Source organism: Pristis pectinata, chromosome 14, assembly GCF_009764475.1.
Source record: "Pristis pectinata isolate sPriPec2 chromosome 14, sPriPec2.1.pri, whole genome shotgun sequence".
Taxonomy (NCBI): Eukaryota; Metazoa; Chordata; class Chondrichthyes; order Rhinopristiformes; family Pristidae; genus Pristis; species Pristis pectinata.
Window position 1 is genome coordinate 2,104,772 of NC_067418.1, and position 17,747 is coordinate 2,122,518.

At 51.6% G+C, this 17,747-nt stretch overlaps 1 protein-coding gene across 3 annotated transcripts; it reads right to left on the reverse strand.

Annotated features, from left to right (window-relative positions):
- Positions 1 to 1,634: 1,634 nt before the first annotated feature.
- On the reverse strand, positions 1,635 to 17,495 carry LOC127577594 (dickkopf-related protein 3-like). 3 transcript variants are annotated; one of them, XM_052028854.1, is made up of 6 exons: positions 17,307 to 17,495; positions 12,131 to 12,253; positions 9,010 to 9,102; positions 7,164 to 7,308; positions 4,925 to 5,081; positions 1,635 to 2,299 (listed from the first exon to the last, which is right to left on the reverse strand). In XM_052028854.1, exons 1-6 carry the CDS (start codon positions 17,466 to 17,468, stop codon positions 2,011 to 2,013), a joined length of 969 nt encoding a protein of 322 aa, XP_051884814.1. In that variant the 5' UTR covers positions 17,469 to 17,495; the 3' UTR covers positions 1,635 to 2,010. The 3 variants fall into 3 exon arrangements, with proteins under 3 accessions (XP_051884814.1, XP_051884815.1, XP_051884816.1); XM_052028855.1 differs by having other exon boundaries at positions 9,010 to 9,099; positions 17,307 to 17,490; XM_052028856.1 differs by lacking the exon at positions 9,010 to 9,102 and having other exon boundaries at positions 17,307 to 17,490.
- Between the last annotated feature and the right edge of the window lie 252 nt (positions 17,496 to 17,747).

Sequence of the window (17,747 nt, forward strand, 5' to 3'; positions counted from 1 at the left end):
AGATTCCTGGAGACAGTAGGGCATTCAGTCCCACTGCCAGACACCCCGAACCACCACGATGCCTGGCTCTAGCTGCTGTGTACACAGCAGGTCTAGCTGTCACTGTGGTTTACAGTGTACGTCAGTGTCGTACAGGCTCTCACCAATGAAGCAAGTCACCACCAGCTGTTGAAGGATTTGTATGTCATCTTGCAGCCAGCAGTGGAGCATTAGCCTTTTTGCAAGGGGATGGAAAATCAATGTTCAGGGTGTTGGGAGACCACATTTAAAATGCTGCATGTGTTTTACATAAACCAGTACAGCACAGGGACAGGCCCACAATGTCTGTGCCAAGTTAAACTGCACATCTACCTGTATGTGGTCCAGGTCCCTTCAATCCCTGCCTGTTCATGTGTCTATCATATCTACTTCCTCCAACTCTCTGGCAGTACATTCTCTGTAAAAAAAAAACTTGTAAATGTCCTTTGAACTTTCCCCTCTCACCTTAAAGCTATACCCTTTAGTATTTGACATTCCCAGCCTGGGGAAAAGACTCAGATTATCCATCTATACCTCCCATAATTTTATGTACTTGGATCTCCCTGAAGTTTGGGTAGATACTTCAGCTCAACCGCCCAAAGAATGTTTGTGGGTCACATGCTGGGGAAAGTTCCAAGCGCAGAGAAGCTGAGTAACCCAGGCACCTGTGTGGCTCTTTCTGGTTTGAGGCTTCACTGATTTCTATGTCAAGATCTGCTCTAGGATCAGGCTCCTAGGCAGCACAATGTCCACCCCAACTGCTGCAGTGACCAACACTTGAACCCACCTGTGATCAGAATAGATTCAGAAACCACTACCATACTGACACTTTTTAAATGGGTTGTCAACAAGGAAACTGGTTCATTTCTATGGGAAGAGAAGCGAAAAGCAAGAGTCTGCTTTGTATAAAAGGCCCTTCGGCCCAACTCATCCCTGTTGATCAAGGTGCCTTCTCGAGCTAGTCCCATTTGCCTGCATTTCACCCATAATCTTTCTAAACTTTTTCAAATGTCTTCTAAATGTCATTATTGTACCTGCCTCTACCACTTCCTCTGACAGACCACCACCCTCTGGGGAAACTTACCCCTCAGGTCCCCTTTAAATCTTTCCCCTCTTACCTTAAACCTGTGCCCTCTAGTTTTAGACTCCCCCACCCTGGGAAAAGGGCTGTGATCATCCACCTTACCTGTGCCCCTCACGGTTTTATGCACCTCCAGACCACCTTGATATTACAGGCAAAGCTCCAGCAGTAAACTAGGAGCAACGCGTCCCATGGGCAGTGGCTATAGCAGAAGCAGCAGCAGTGGGTCGAAGATGTACCAACACACAGGAGCAAGGAATCAGCAGCAGTACTGTTGCTTCGGCTCATGGGTCCTACTTCAATCTTACCCTGAGACGCTGTGTTTGTTCTCTCCCTGACTCTGCGCTCCAGTTTCATCCCACAACACGCAGGGGAAATGAGGTGGATGCAGGTCCCCAATGGCATTGCTGTCCTGGGAGAAGACATGGAGTTGATGGGCCAAATGTCTGCCTCCTGTGGGTCATAAACAGCAGCAAAGGGCACAGGCATGATTCTGGGTTGTACAGTTTACATCAGTAATACCAAGGTCCCAACATCACTTCTGAAAGATGTTCCTTTTATTGATAACAGATTTGTTACACAATATGTTTAGAACATGCAACTAACTGCTGACAGTTCTAAACACAAACCTGGAGCCAACAGAGTGGACTGTGTGGTTGCAGCAGTGATGATCTGTACTGCTCCAACCTGACAACCCATCCACAACCAGCAAAGTTATGTCAAAGAATTTGAATTGGAGCCTAATTTACTGACTGTGAGCAGACCAGATCGCTAACAGCTAAAGATGTTACTAAAAATGCCAAAAAAAACTACACTTTATTTCAACAGAGCATTAAAAACAATGAGCTTCTGTTCTCCTTGCTTCCCCGAGTTTGGACAGACTGTGTGCAGGCAGGGACTGGAAAGCAAGGTTAGCTGTGAGTGTCCTCTCCTGCCTCCAACACAACCTCATATTCAGCGACACCTTCCGGATTCTCCCAGTCGTAGAGGTCCCTCGTGGAATCCAACATAGCACTCATTGCAGTCTGAATCTCAGCCTTTTTCTCATCTGGTGTCATGTGGTGATAACCTTCCCCAGCGCTGGGGTCCTCATGCACAACGACACTGAGGAGCGGTAGGTCTTCCATTTCCATGTAGTCAGAGAGGTCCCTAGTGACTGCTGCCTGCTGCTGGTCCTTGCACACAGACATCAAGGTGTTACTAAGAGGGAGGGATAAAAAAAAAGATTAACAATTGCTGTATAATACAAACTTGTACCTACAGAGCACATCCCTACTGCCCAATCCTTGCAGCTGTGGGCATGAACCGGAGACCCACAGTTCCTTGGGCCAACCCAGAAGATCAGAGTCCTTGATCACTCTGATGTGCAGCCCCTTGTGGTTCAAATGCCTCTGAGCCAAACACACATTAAAGGAGCTTGGGGAGAGAATTTCAACCCCGATGCACAACAACATTTCTCATCAGTCCTAAATAAGTGACACTTAGCGTCCTACAGCACAGAAACAGGCCCTTCGGCCCAACTCATCCATGCCGACTGAGCTAGTCCCATCTGCCCACATTTGCCCCATAGTCCTCTAAACCTCTCCTATCTATGTGCTTATCTAGATGGCTTTTAAATGTTGCTAATGTGCCCACCTCAACCACTATTCCTGGCAGCTCCTTCCAAATACACACCACCCTTTGTGTGAAGAAGCTGCCCCTGATGTCTCTCGTGTCTGATCTTAAACCTATGCCCTCTTGTTTCTATCTCCCCCTCCCTGGGAAAAAGACTGTGTGCTCTCACCCTGTCTATGCCCCTCATGATCTTATACACCTCTATCAGGTCACCCCTCAATCTCCTACATTCCAGGGAATAAAGTCCTAGTCTATACAACCTCTCCTTGTAACTCAGGACCCCAAGTCCGGGCAACATCCTGGTAAATCTTTCCTGCACTTTTTCCAGTTTAATAACATCTCTCCTACAACATGGTGACTGTAGGCATGAGAGAGGAGCTGACCAGAGTTGACTGGAAGGGGACCCCAGCAGAGATGACGGTAGAGCAGCAATGGCAGGAGTTTCTGGGAGTGATTTGAAGACGCAGGATCAGTTCATCGCAAAGCAGCAGCAGCATTCTAAAGGGAGGATGAGGCAACCGTGGCTGACAAGGGAAGTCAAAGGCAGCATAAAAGCAAAAGAGAGGGCATGCAATATTGCAAAAATGAGCAGGAAGCCAGAGGATTAGGAAGCTTTTAAAAACCAACAGAAGGCAACTAAAAAAAGCAATGAGAGAAAATATGAAGGTAAGCTAGGCAATAATATAAAAGAGGATACCAGACGTTTTTTCAGATATAGAAAAAGAGAGTGGACATCGGACCAGTGGAAAATGATGCTGGAGAGATTGTAATGGGGAACAAAGAAATGGTGGATGAACTGAATGAGTATTTTGCTTCAGTCTTCACTGTGGGAGACACCAGCCAACATGCCAGAAATTTGAGAGGGTCAGGGGGCAGAAGTGAGTGTAGTCGCTATTACTGAGGAGAAGGTGCTGGGGAAGCTGAAAGGTCTGAAGGTGGATAAGTCACCTGGATCGGATGGACTACACCCCAGGGTCTGAAAGAGGCAGCTGAAGAGATTGTGGTGGCATTAGTGGTGATCTTTCAGGAATCACTAGAGTCAGGAATGGTTCCAGAGGACTGGAAAATCACAAATGTCACTCCACTCTTTAAGAAGGGAGGGAGGCAAAGGACAGGAAATTATAGGCCAGTTATCCTGACTTCAGCAGTTGGTAAGATGTTAGAATCCATTAAGAATGAGGTTTCAGGGTACTCGGAAGCACATGATAAAATAGGCTGAAGTCAGCATGGTTTCCTTTAGGGGAGATCTTGCCTGACAAATCTGTTGGAATTCTTTGAGGAAGTAACAGGCAGGATAGACAAAGGAGAGTCAGTGGGTGTTGTTTACTTGGATTTTCAGAAGGCCTTTGACAAGGTGCCACACATGAGGCTGCTAAACAAGATAGGATCCCATGGTAATACAGGAAAGGTACTAGCATGGATAGAAGACTGGCTGACCCTCACCAACTTTTATTGATGCACCATAGAAAGCATCCTATCCAGATGCATCACGGCTTGGTACGGCAACTGCTCTGCCCGTGACAAGAAACTGCAGAGAGTTGTGGACACTGCCCAGCGCATCACAGAAACCAGCCTCCCCTCCATGGACTCTGTCCACACTTCCTGCTGCCTCAGTAAAGCAGCCAACATAATCAAAGACCCCCACCTACCCTGGACATTCTCTCTTCTCCCCCCTCCCATCAGGCAGAAGATACAAAAGCCTGAAAACACGTACCACCAGGCTCAAGGACAGCTTCTACCCTGAACGGCTCCCTAGTACAAGAAAGTAGACTCTTGACCTCACCATCTACCTCATTGTGACTTTGCACCTTACCGTCTACCTGCACTGCACTTTCTCTGTAACTGTGATACTTTATTCTGCATTCTGTTACTGTTTTACCCTGTACTACCTCAATGTACTGTGTAATGAATTGATCCGTACGATCGGTATGCAAGGCAAGTTTTTCACTGCACCTTGGTACACGTGACAATAATAATTCCAAGTGACAATTTACAGTGGTTAATTCACCCACCAACCTGCACGTCTTTGGGATGTGGGAGGAAACCGGAGCACCCGGGGGAAACCCACGCAGTCACAGGGAGAACATGCGAACTCCACGCAGTGCCGGAGGTCAGGATCGAACCCGGGTCTCTGACGCTGTGAGGCAGCGGCTCTACCCGCCGCCCCACTGTGCCGCCCCAGCCAACTGGCCTATTGTACAGATTCCTTACCCTTCTGGCAGACACAGCAATCCCCTGGCACAGGGACACCTGTCCAAAGCTCCATCCGGCTCCATTTCCCAAGTGACAAGGTCCAACAAACGGTGGGCAGGGTCATGACATGCCTGCTCCCTCTCGGCCAGTAGGGTGCACACAGGGAACAGGAGATCTGAGCAACACCAAGGAAGATCTTGTGAGACCCTTACAGCAGCGACATGAGCACTCAGGCAACGAGCACTCAAACACAAGCACCAAAATTAATAGTGCATTGTTGTAGAATAATAAATATTTGCAACAGATCTGATTTATTGATCGTGACGGCTCAAGTGAGTCAATGAGAACAGAAGTACTGGGTTTAAATAATTTAATCTATTTATTATGGGCCTCACAGTCCCTGTAAACCATCTGATTTAATGTAAACTTAACATAGTCTCCGGTCAGTCAGAGTTGAATTTTCTTCTTGAGGTGAGAATTTGAACTTGTTTTCACCAGTGGAAGGGTCACAAACAAGGGGACATAGTTTTAAATGACCACTAATCTCTGGAAGTCTCTTCCCCCGGGGCTGGAGCATTAGATATACTCAAGGTGGAGATTGCAGAATGGAGGGGGACGGGGAACTGGGGCCAGTGAAGACCTGCCATGGTCACATGGATCTTAGGATCAGGATTTGAGAATCATGATTTGAGAATGGTATTTGGGGATCGTGTTGTTAAATACCAGAGGACGTGCATTTAAGGTGAGAGGGGAGAGTCTTGTTCTCATACAGAGAGTGGTGGGTGCCTGAAACAGGCTGCCGGGGCTGGTGAAGGAGGCAGATATGAAAATGGTGTTTAACAGGCTGTTAGACACGTGAATGTGCAGGGAACGGAGGGATGTGGATCACGTGCGGGCAGAAGGGATCTAGTTTAATTCAGCATCACGTTCAGCACAGACATCGTGGGCCGAAGGGCCTGTTCCTGTGCTGCACTGTTGTGTGTTCTACACTGAATGGCAGGACAGGTTTGAGGGGACTGGTGACCTACTCCTACTTTGCGTTCTTGTGAAAAATTTACAGGTCCTGGATCATGTCCAGAAAACTGCCAGCTTTAAATGGCTTTATTTTTGTGTTACGATAATTTGTGCTAAGTTGTATCTGGTGACTTCAAGCGAGTCAATGTTCAGCGCAGGCACATTCCGTTAATTCAGCACACCCAGACTGACAGATCTCCCAGACTGTCAGGTGTCTTTTATTAATACGCCAAGACACCGCATTCATTTCGTAAAACATCACCCAGGAACTTCAGCGGACCCAGCGAGGGGAGGGAGAAGTGGAACTGGGGCCCCGGTGAACGTGCAAACGTCACCTGGTAAGCCATCAGATTTCCCAACAGTCAGGCAGTGGATGACTGGGGTTTTGCTGTAAATGATAACAATTCGGAAACTCAGGTTTGGCACAGCAGAGAACAGTGAGCCCAGCCGCTTCCCAGTGTTATGGACTCAGTGAAAGTCCCTTTAAGATAGAGAGTGTGTGTGTATGTGTGTGTGGGGCGTGCTTACGTCAATAGAAGATAAAGGACGTAATGACGTTGAAGAAGAAGTTAGAAGAAGAAGAGAGAGAGAGAGAAGGGAGAGAGACACCAGCCTGCTTGTTTTCTCTATCGTTGGATGAGAAACAATAACTGTGTTTGCCACTGAAATCCATGTATGGAAGTTGGAAGTAATCCGGTGGAGTTCACTTTGTTGCTGACCTGTAGAAGGAAACAGGTATTTGTGAGTGGACGACCACGGTTCGGATGCTTTTCGGGGTGAGGAAGTCACTACCGAGTAAACACTGAAGTGTCGTTTGGGTTCCATCGTGGAACATTTGGATTTCGTATGTACTCTCTCTATGTTTTTCTACATCTACATCTTATCTTCAGACAACGGTGGTTGTTGAAGAAGCCCTTGCTCATGTTTCACCTTATGGCTTGCGGAACGGAACTTTAAGAACCATTCAGGAACTGGGAGTTTTGGACTTTGTCACACACACACACGAAGAGTTTAGTTTTGGGGTTAACGTTCAAGGTTTAACATTTTTGAATTCTAACATACTAACATTTTTACTTTTATTTTACGTATTATCATAAGTAGTAATTAATAAAATAGTTTTTAACACTGAATCATGCTCAGTGTGTTTCTTTTGTTGCTGGTTTGTGACACCAGTCAGTTACGTTGGTGTGCGACAAGGGTTAACAGTACGGAAGGGTCCTGCTTTGACGTCTGGAGAACTCACCGGTGTGGAAGGCACAGCACAGGTGTGGACCACAGTCCTGCTGGTGCTCACAGATGGAGCCCAGTTGTCCCCTGACTGCATTCATTCTGCACTCTCCCCAGATACACAAGTGGTCCCCCTTACACTGGGCGTCCCGAGTACAATTCTAGGAAAATTCAAAACCAAATGTTAACAGACAGACAAAATCTGTTATCGATATTGACAACAAATGAACAATTCCAACTTCATTGGTCATTGGGCGAGGGATGTTGGCAAATGTGCACCAATTCCAAGGGAACACTCGATGAGCTGTCGAGGGAAGAGGGGAGAGAAGTGACACGGGAGGCTGGGCTGAGGCCGCTCGGAGGGGAGATGTGGAACTTTAGTTGTTTCCCAGTGCTGAATATTCCAGTAATTCAACAACAAAAGGTAGGGATTGGCTTTGCTTTGTTCTATTCTTCACACAGGGGATTTTACCAAATTTGTTCTTGGGACATGAAGACCAGCAGCAAGTCTGCACTGACTGCAGGTGTCGACAGATGGGGTGGTGAGGGAGCTGGAGTATCCGTCTAGCATGTTCACGGCTCCGAGTGTAGCTCTCCAACAACACACTGAGATACAAGCCGCCCCTTGTGACGTTGCAAACATTTTCTGATTCCCTCTGCTGGCAGAATTGAGGGATGTCGTATCAATGATGTAGTGGTGTTTCGAGCAAAGGTAGAGCCCAGACCGAACTCTGAGCAAATCTGCATGGATTCAGCCCCAGCCTTGGGCACGACGACAGCACAGCATCGCCCCACAATGCTGCTTCCTTTTCTGACCCCTGACACGAGGGCCACAGCATTACGTCACTGCCCAAAGACCCATAAATCAGGAGGGACTCCTCGGAACTCAACCCCAAATGATTCTCATTCTTGGGAAGGTGGGAAATCCTGATTCCAGAACCCAGGGGTTAATTTTAACCCTTTCCACACAGTGCAACGCTTACTGCAGCAGGAACCTACACTGGGAGTGTCTGGATCACTCCAATCTCCCCTGGATAATACTCCCGAGGTTAATGTCAGAAACACTGGGTCCCAACATTTCACCTCGTCCCGTCCCACTCACAACAGGCCTTTACACAGACCATCCACAACCAGTCACAAAGTTAGTCCAATCATCGAGTACAAGAGTTGGGACAACACGTTGCAGCTGTACAAAACATTGCAAAGAGAATTGTGTACAGCTGTGGTCACCACACTACAGGAAGGATGTGGGAACAATGGAGATGGTGCAGGAGATATTCACCAGGGCATTGCCTGGAATGGAGGGCTGTGGTTTCAAGGAGAGGTCGGACAGGCTGGGACTGTTCTCACTGGGATGTAGGAGGCTGAGGGGTGACCTTGTAGAGGTTTATCAAGTCATGAGGGGCAGGGATAAGGTGAATGATCACTGTCTTTTCCCAGGGCAGGACAGTCTAGAATGGAGGACACAGGTTTGAGGTGAGAGGGGTAAAGCAGATCTGAGGGGTAAGTTTTCCCCCCCCACAGAGGGTGGTGGGTATCTGGAATGAGCTGCCAGAGGCAGTGGAGGCATTTGGACTGTACTTGGACAGGAACAGAGTAAGGGGACACAGGCCTACTGCAGGCAGGTGGGATTAGTGTACATAGAATTACGGTCGGCGTGGGCCAAAGGGCCTGTCTGTGCTGTACGTTTCGATGAAAGACGACCTGGAACGACACCGTGCATTCGGACTCCCACACACCTTCTGCTCTGAACACCTCACTTCTTTTTCCCTCCTGTTTAACGTTATTTGGTTCATCACCTCCCCGGGATAGTCACTCCCACATCCGAGGATCAACCAACCCCAGCAACCGGCAGAACTTGCCTCTTCCCCTGCTCTCCGTGGAAGGCACTTGGATTCCAACAGGTCGGTCTGGCAGAACCGGTCTGTCCCACAGTCCTCATCCACGATACACTGCTGCAGGAGACAGCAAACTCCATCAACAGTGGCACTAACCGGCAACGGATACAAACAGTTCCCGTGTGTACCTACATCCCAGGTACTACAAGAAGTCACCCTGCAGTGGGGGACACTGCGCCAGTGGGACAAGTTTAGCAATGGACAGAGCTCCAGAGAACAATCAAACAAAGTTGTCTGGGCCTCACGGATAGAGTGTGGCAGGTGGTCGGAGGAGGGCGCTTTAAGGAGCATCCTAAAAGGCATGAGGAGGGTTCAGGAAGGAACTGACGAGGCTGTGGCCAATAATTCCCAAGGAATTGGACGTGGAGATCCCGGAAAGCTATGAGACCCAAGGCAGGGAGGAGTGGGATCAGGGAGGGATATGGGGTGTCAGTGGACTGAGGGCTCACGTGCGCCAGCAAGCTCTGGGTTCACCTTAGGGTGAACAACGTGGCTGGGATCCGCTGGTGATCGGCATGGGTACAGACAGCGGACCCAGTCACTGGGACAAGGCACCCACTACCCTATGCATGCCATCCAACACAAAATACCCATGCACCCAATACCCAACACAAAATGCCCAATGCCCCACACACACCACCCAACACCCTATGCACCCAATACCCTACACACACCACCCAACGTCCAACACCCTATGCACCCAACGCCTTATGTGCCCAACACCCAGCACACACCACCCAATACCCATCACCCAGTATATTTGAACTAAATACCACTATGTTTTCCTATCACAAGTGTGCACAGTTTACACACCGGGGAAAGAATTAGACCACAGGCTCATCGATGAAAACTGATGAGGTGCTGGAGCCCCTCCCACCCCAACACTTGCTGCTGTGACACCGGCCCTCGCAGAAGGCTGGGCCACACCCAGAGCCCCGCACAGTTTTGATCTCCTTAGCCAAGGACAGACATACAGGCAGTCCCCGGGTTCCACAACGGTTCCCGTCCTGGGACCTGTCTGGAAGCAGATTTCTCCCCAAGTCAAAAATGTCTGTTTTCCATGGTTACCCACATGGCATTGCCCTGCAGACAGAAGGGATTAGTGTAGTTAGGTGTCATTGGCTCAATGAGTTCGGCACAACACGGTGGGCCGTACTGTCGTTTGTTCTATCCTGCCACTGACAGCAGGCTGCCTGGTGATGCCGTCACGGTTTGTGGGATCTTGCTGTGTAAACGCTGGCTGGGGTGTTCACTGCATTGCCCCACGTTCGGCCAGTCGGGGAGATGCTTTGAGTCAGCGGTGGGTCCTGGAGGAGCCTTTCCCACCCTGGGCCTGGGGTTTGCACAGTTCTGTCATTCCTGTGGCTTTGTCTCTGGTCAGAGCTTGTCTTCATTACTGGAAGAAAACCACACTGTGAATCACATTTTCCAGGCTTGGGCAGCCGTGCCAGACTGGAAGGCAGCGAGTACTCCAGGCGTGACTGACGGCTGCTGACCAACTCTTGGAAAGCCCCCGCTCCCGACGGTTCCACTGGGAGAGGAACAGCGAGCCGTCGCAGAGAGGGTTCAAACCCACCGCCCTCCTCCTGCACCATTCCAAGGAACTCCACCTCAGTGAAAGCTTCTGGAACACAGGCACCGACCGTCCCACCGCAATGAACAGGCTGCCCAGGCAGCAGCACAAGAAAGGCCTTTAACCCTGTTTCACAGATCGCGGTGAAGCACAAGTTCTGACCGTTCACCGGAGACTGCTTCCCATTTAGAAAAGTCCCACAGGAGCTCAGGGAACCTCCAACTGTGCATGGGGAAGACAAAACACAGAACAGGCCCTTCGGCCCACAATGTCTGTGCTGAACACGATGCCGAATTAAACCAAATCTCTTCTGCCTGCAAATGATCCACATCCCTCCATATTCAGGTATCTACCTAACAGCCTCATAAACCCCACTACTGTATCTGCCTCCACCCCCACCCCTGGCAGAACATTCCAGGCACCCACCACTCTCTGTGTAAAAACCTTGTCCCACACGTTTCCTTTGAACTTTCTCCCCTCACCTTAAATGTATGTCCTCTAGTATTAGACATTTCTACCCTGGGAAAAAGATTCTGCCTGCCTGCCCTATCCCAGGTAGGTTAACTGCACAGTTAACTTCCCTTATGACAGAGGAAGCCATTTGGCCCATCAAGTCTACGTCAGCTTACTGAGCAATTCCATTGTAACCTACAATCCTACCACCTACACCAGGGGTAGCTTACAATAACTGATTAACCCACCGACCCCCGCACGTCGTTGGGATGTGGGAGGGAACCACAGCGCCCAGGGGAAACCCACGCCATCACAGGGAGAACGTGCAGACTCCACACAGTCTGTTCCCTATGTAATTGACTGCTGTGTGGGTAAGGGGTGGAATCTGGGGGGAGTCGATGGGGATACGGGGAGAATGGGTTGTGGGTGGCACTGGGAAATGGGGCAGATGGGATCGGTCTGCTGGGAGCTAGCAACGAGCCTGTGGGTCGAATGGCCTCATTCTGCATTGAAGCCGGTAACACAACATTCCCGACTACAGTGTACACCATCCACACGGTTATTTTATCCCGGCAGAGACTGTTCCCCTGGGAGCAGGAGTACTCCCATCCCATCAGGAGGGGTTGTAACAGGGAACGGGGAGGGGGGTGGCCCCAGAGTGTTCTCCCTCTCAGTCCTGCGCTAGTGTTGCGTTTATCTGTTGCACACACGCTAGTTGTGTGTTGTTTGTTAACTTGTGTCTGTCATCACCTTGTACTCCCAGGGCAATCAACTCAACCAGGAGGGGAGAGGGTTGACCGGGGAGGGGGATGTCCAGGGGAGGGGGTGTGAGCAGGGGAGATGAGCGGGGTCACCAGGGGAGGGGGGTGGGGGAATTTTTCCCGCAGGGAGCTCGTGCTCTGGGATGTGCTGCAGACAAGGGCAGTGGGAGCCAATTGGACAGCTCTACATTTGACGGGCTGAACGGCCCGTTTCTGTCTGACACATCCCATGTGAGAGCGGCGTGCACAGGAGGAGTCCACCCTCGCCAACAGATCCCAGACCCTGGGATCAGCCTACCTTCCTGGCCTCCTGCCAGCTGCCGACGGCCTCTCTCGTCCCGGGGCGAGAGGCGAGTTCCCCACGCTGGTCCACCGTGGTGGGCTCCGGCTCCCACGTCGTCCTCCCCGGCACCAGGTCCATCTGTGGCACCGGACACGAGAGAGGTCAGAGCAGTGAGACCACCCCTCCACCGTGCTGGGGGTCTGAGCCCCTCACCTCGCTGCTTCTCGCCCCCGGAGGCCGTCACTTAAAGGTACATGTCTCAATTTACAAACCAGCTTAAACAAGTAAAACCACCCTCGACACGAGAGACGTGAATCCCTGAAGCTCACCCAAAGAGGGAATACATCCCGGGTCGTGCAAACTGCCCGGATATTTCTTCTTGTAGGGCAGGCACGGTAGTGTAGTGGTTAATGTAACACTTTACAGTGCCAGCGACCCGGGTTCAATTCCGGCCGCTGTCTGTAAGGAGTTTGTACGTTCTCCCCGTGTCTGTGTGGGTTTCCTCCGGGTGCTCCGGTTTCCTCCCACATTCCAAAGACGTACGGGTTAGGAAGTTGTGGGCGTGCTATGTTGGCGCTGGAAGCGTGGCGACACTTGCGGGCTGCCCCCAGAACACTCTACGCACAAGATGCATTTCACTGTGTTTCGATGTACGTGTGACTAATGAAGAAATCTTCTGCGCGATGAGGATTAATGAGCTGATGGGCACTTTCACCTTCACCTGATGTGGTTGCTCTAAGACAATGCTGGCTACACGTTGATGCTGATTTACAATCGTAGTTAGCGATTGTTGTAGAAGAGGGACCTAGGAGTACAGGTACACGGTTCCCTGAAAGTGGCGTCACAGCTAGACAGGGTGGTGAAGGCAGAGTTTGGCACGCTGGCCTTCATCGGTCAGGGCACTGAGTACAGGAGTTGGGAGGTCACGGTGCGGTTGTACAGGACGCTGGTGAGGCCGCACCTGGAGTATTGTGTTCAGTTTTGGTCGTCCTGCTATAGGAAAGACATTAATAAGCTGGAAAGAGCGCAGAGGAGCTTTACAAGGATGTTGCCAGGACTCGAGAGCCTGAGTTACAGGGAGAGGTTGGACAGGCTGGGACTTTATTCCTTGGAATTTAGGAGACTGAGGGGTGAATCAAAAGAAAGTGCTGGCTACATGGGACATAGAACAGTACAGCACAGAACAGGCCCATCAGCCCACAATGTTGTGCCGACATAGTTAATCCCTCCTACCTACAGAATGCCCATATCCCTCTATTTTCCTCTCATTCATGTGCCCATCCAAGCCCCTCTTAAAAGCCCCCAATGAATTTGCCTCCACCACCCTATCAGGCAACACATTCCAGGCATCCACCACTCTCCCAGTAAAAACAAAACATACCCCTCACATCTGTTCTGAACCTCTCCCCTCTCACCTTGAATACATGCCCTCTGGTATTGGATCGCTCAATAATGGGAAAAAGATATTGCTTGTCCACCCTATCTATGCCCCTCATAATTTTATACACTTCCAACAGATCACCCCTCAGCCTCCGTCGCTCCGGACAAAAGAGCACAAGTTTGTCCAGCCTCTCCTGATAGCACATGCCCTCTAATCCAGGCAGCATCCTCACAAACCTCCTCTGCACCCTCTCTAAAGCCTCGACATCCTTCCCATAGTGAGGTGACCAGAACTGCACGCAACACTCTAAATGTGGCCTAACCAGAGTTCTATAGAGATGCATCAATACTTCTTAACTCCTGTACTCAATACCCTGACTAATAAAGGCAAGCATTCCATAAGCTGCCTTAACCACCCTGTCTACCTGTGTAGCCACTTTCAATGAGTCATGGACTTGCACCCCAAGGTCTCTCTGCTCTTCAACACTGTTAAGGGTCTTGCCCTGAAGAGCGTACTGCCTCTTGACATTAGTCCTACCAAGGTGCAACCCCTCACATTAACCCTGTTCCCATCAGCTGGGGTGGGGATGTGGTTAAAGTGAAGGCCTAACAATGAGAGGAGGACACACCAGGTACCTCACCTAACGCACCGTAACAAGAGCACTCTGGAACCACTGAAACCTCGACTGCCATTTCCCCACAGACGCTGCCTGACCCGCTGAGTTCCTCCAGCAGTGTGCTGCTCCAGATTCCAGCAGCTGCAGTCCCACACGTCACCTGGTAAGCTTCGATAATTTTGTTTCCCGTTTTACTCTGGACAGATGTTTCCTTCCCTCTGGGTCAGAGTGCCACAACAGAGCAGCAGCAGATGAGCAAACCCTTTCCGACCTGGAGCTCACCGCAAGGGAGATCCACCCTGGGCCGGGAGAAGGACCTGTACCAACACCGGGAGAGAGAGAGGCTGATGGGATCGCTCCACAGACAAGACTCAATGGGCCAAATGGTCTCCTCCTGCAACATTATAGAGTCATACTGCATGGAACCAGGCCCTTCAGCCCAACTCGTCCATGCTGACCAAGGTACCTACCTGAGCTAGTCCCATTTGCCCAGGTTTGGCCCATATCCCTCTAAACCTTTCCTATCCATGGACCTGTGCAAGTGCTTTTAAATGTTGTTGATGTACCTGCCTCACCCATTTCCTCTGGCAGCTCGTTCCATGTACTGACCACCCTCTGCGTGAAAAGGTTGCCCCTCGGGTCCCTTTTAAATCTTGCCCCTCTCACCCTAAACCTACGCCCCCTGGTTTTGGACTCCCCTACCCTGGGGAAAAGACTGTGTGCATTCACCCTATCTGTGCCTCATGATGTAATACACCTCTATAAGGTCACCCCTTAGTCACCTACATTTCAAGGAATAAAATCTTAGCCTGTCCAACCTGTCCCTACAACTCAGTCCCTCGAGTCCTGGCAACATCCTCATAAATCTTTTCCACAGTCTGTCCAGTTTAATGACATCTTTGCTACAATGGCGACCAAAACCGAACACACTACTCCAGGTGTGGCCTCACCAACGTCTTGTACAATGCCAACATAATGTCCTGACTCCTGTACTCAGTGCCCTGACTGACGGCCAGCGTGCTAAACACTTTCTTCACCCGGTCTCCCGTGACTTTCAGGGAACAGTGTACTCGTACTGGAGACACAGCAGACCGCAGATGCCGGAACCTGGAGCAGCACAATCTGGTGGAGGACCTCAGCAGGTCGAGCAGTGATTCAGGGTTTCGACACAAAACGTCAACAATTCCTTTCCTCCCACAGAGCTGCTCGACCCGCTGAGTTCCTCCAGCAGATTGACTGTTGCTGTGTACTTGTACTCCTCGGTCCCTCTGTTCTACAACACTCACTGTGATTATGATTCTAACTGAACATCTGATTCCACTCAAAGAATAACCAGTTGTTTTTGTTTCTGCTGTGTAAGCACATCACGTGAAGGTGGAACTCCGATCAGCCCAATTAACCTTAGGTGTCATCGCTGGAAAGAAATGATACAGGAACCACAAGTTCCATCCAGAATTTGTTTCATCTCCCAGGGATAAGTGAGCTCTGCGGAGACCCTGATGCAGCCCATTTTTTGATCAGTTAGCTACTGAAGGACTCTATGCAGCTGATGACATTCGGCCCATTAAGTTAATGCCAGCTCACAGCATTTCCATTCCTGCAGCAATCTTCCCCGCTACCTACAATCCTGTCAATTCTACACTGGGGTAGAATTACAGTAACCAATTAACCCAACAACCTGCACCTCCTTGGACCAGAGCATCAGAGGAAACCCACGGCGTCACAGGGGGAACGTGCAAACTCCACAGTGCCTGGGGGTCGGAATATAACTCAGGTTGTTGAAGCTGAGGTAGCAGCTCAATCACTGACACCCCGGCCACCCCCTCCAGCCCCTCTGTGACCCCACTCCGCCTCGCCCTCTCCACCTTCAATGCCCTGCAGTTTCCCTGTTCCCGACCCCTCCCCACACCAACGGGGAGGTGCATTGGATAGTCATCATTTGGGGCACCGTCACATGGGCTTCACAAACACCTCGTGTTGTTTGTTGCGTACGACGCATCAGGTCCCACACTGCCAATCAGCCACAATATGAGAGTCACACAGCACGGAAACAGGCCCTTCAGCCCAACTCATCCCTGCTGCCCAAGTTCCCCCCGAGACGGTCCCATTCGCCCGTGTTTGGCCCATGTCCCTCTAAACCTTTCCCATTCATGTACCTGCCTGGGTGTCTTTTAAATGTCATAACTGTACCCGCCTTTACAGCTTCCTCTGGCAGCTCATTCCACACACCCACCACCTCTGGGAGGAAAAACTTGCCCCTCAGGTCCTCTTTAAATCTTTTCCCTCTCACCTTAACCCTTTTAGACTCCCCGACCCTGGGAAAAAGACTATGACCATTCACTTTATTGATGTCCCTCATGAGTTTATAAACCCCCTCAGCCTCCTTCACCCCAGGGAAAACAGCCCCAGCCTGTCCAGTCTCTCCTTATAACCCAAGCCTCCCAGTCCCGGCAACATCCCTGTGAATCTTTTCTGAAGCCTCTCCGGCTTAATCCCATCCTTCCCACAGCAGAGCGACCAGACGGTGACTGACCCACCGTCATAACCCACAGCCATCCACTCCCTCCCGCACACAGTCAGATCCTACACCAGTGCGGGCAGTGCATTACTCCCGTGGCTGCACTGGTACCGGTGCATTGCTCCAGGAGCTGCACGGCTGCCGCTCCGCAGCCGGTACCGGTGCATTGCTCCAGGAGCTGCACGGATGCCGCTCCGCAGCCGGTACCGGTGCACCGCAGCCGGTGCATGGGTCCCGGCGCTGCACGGATGCCGCTCCGCAGCCGGTACCGGTGCATCGCAGCCGGTGCATTGCACCCGGCGCTGCACGGATGCCGCTCCGCAGCCGGTACCGGTGCATTGCTCCAGGAGCTGCACGGATGCCGCTCCGCAGCCGGTACCGGTGCATCGCAGCCGGTGCATGGGTCCCGGCGCTGCACGGATGCCGCTCCGCAGCCGGTACCGGTGCATCGCAGCCGGTGCATGGGTCCCGGCGCTGCACGGATGCCGCTCCGCAGCCGGTACCGGTGCATCGCAGCCGGTGCATTGCACCCGGCGCTGCACGGATGCCGCTCCGCAGCCGGTACCGGTGCATTGCTCCAGGAGCTGCACGGATGCCGCTCCGCAGCCGGTACCGGTGCATCGCAGCCGGTGCATGGGTCCCGGCGCTGCACGGCTGCCGCTCCGCAGCCTCTCACCTCCCGGGCCGCTCCCTGCAGCTTGTGCCGAGTGTCCTCCATCAACTCGCCCACCTCCTGCAGCATCTCCCGCAGGCCGGCTGCCCCCGCCGGTACCGGGGCCGGGGAGCCGCGGACACAGCGAGCCAGACACAGCAAGAGCAGCAGAGCCACGGCCGCCATCCCTTCCGCACCGCCCACCCGCTTCCGGGTCCCGCCGCCCCACGTGACCGCCCGCCGCCAATCAGCGGCGCTGCCGCCGCGGGCCCGGCGGCGCCACGTGCGGAGCGGAGCCGCCTCCCCCGCGGGAAGGTGCGGGGACGCTGCCGGAGTCTGCGGAATGCACGGGGGCGGGGGTACCCGCAGAGGTTGCAAAGGCAGCAGGAATGCCCGGGGAGTGTGCAGAATCCGCAGGAATATCTGCAGAATTTGCAAAAGTTGGCGGAATATCTGGGAAGTTTG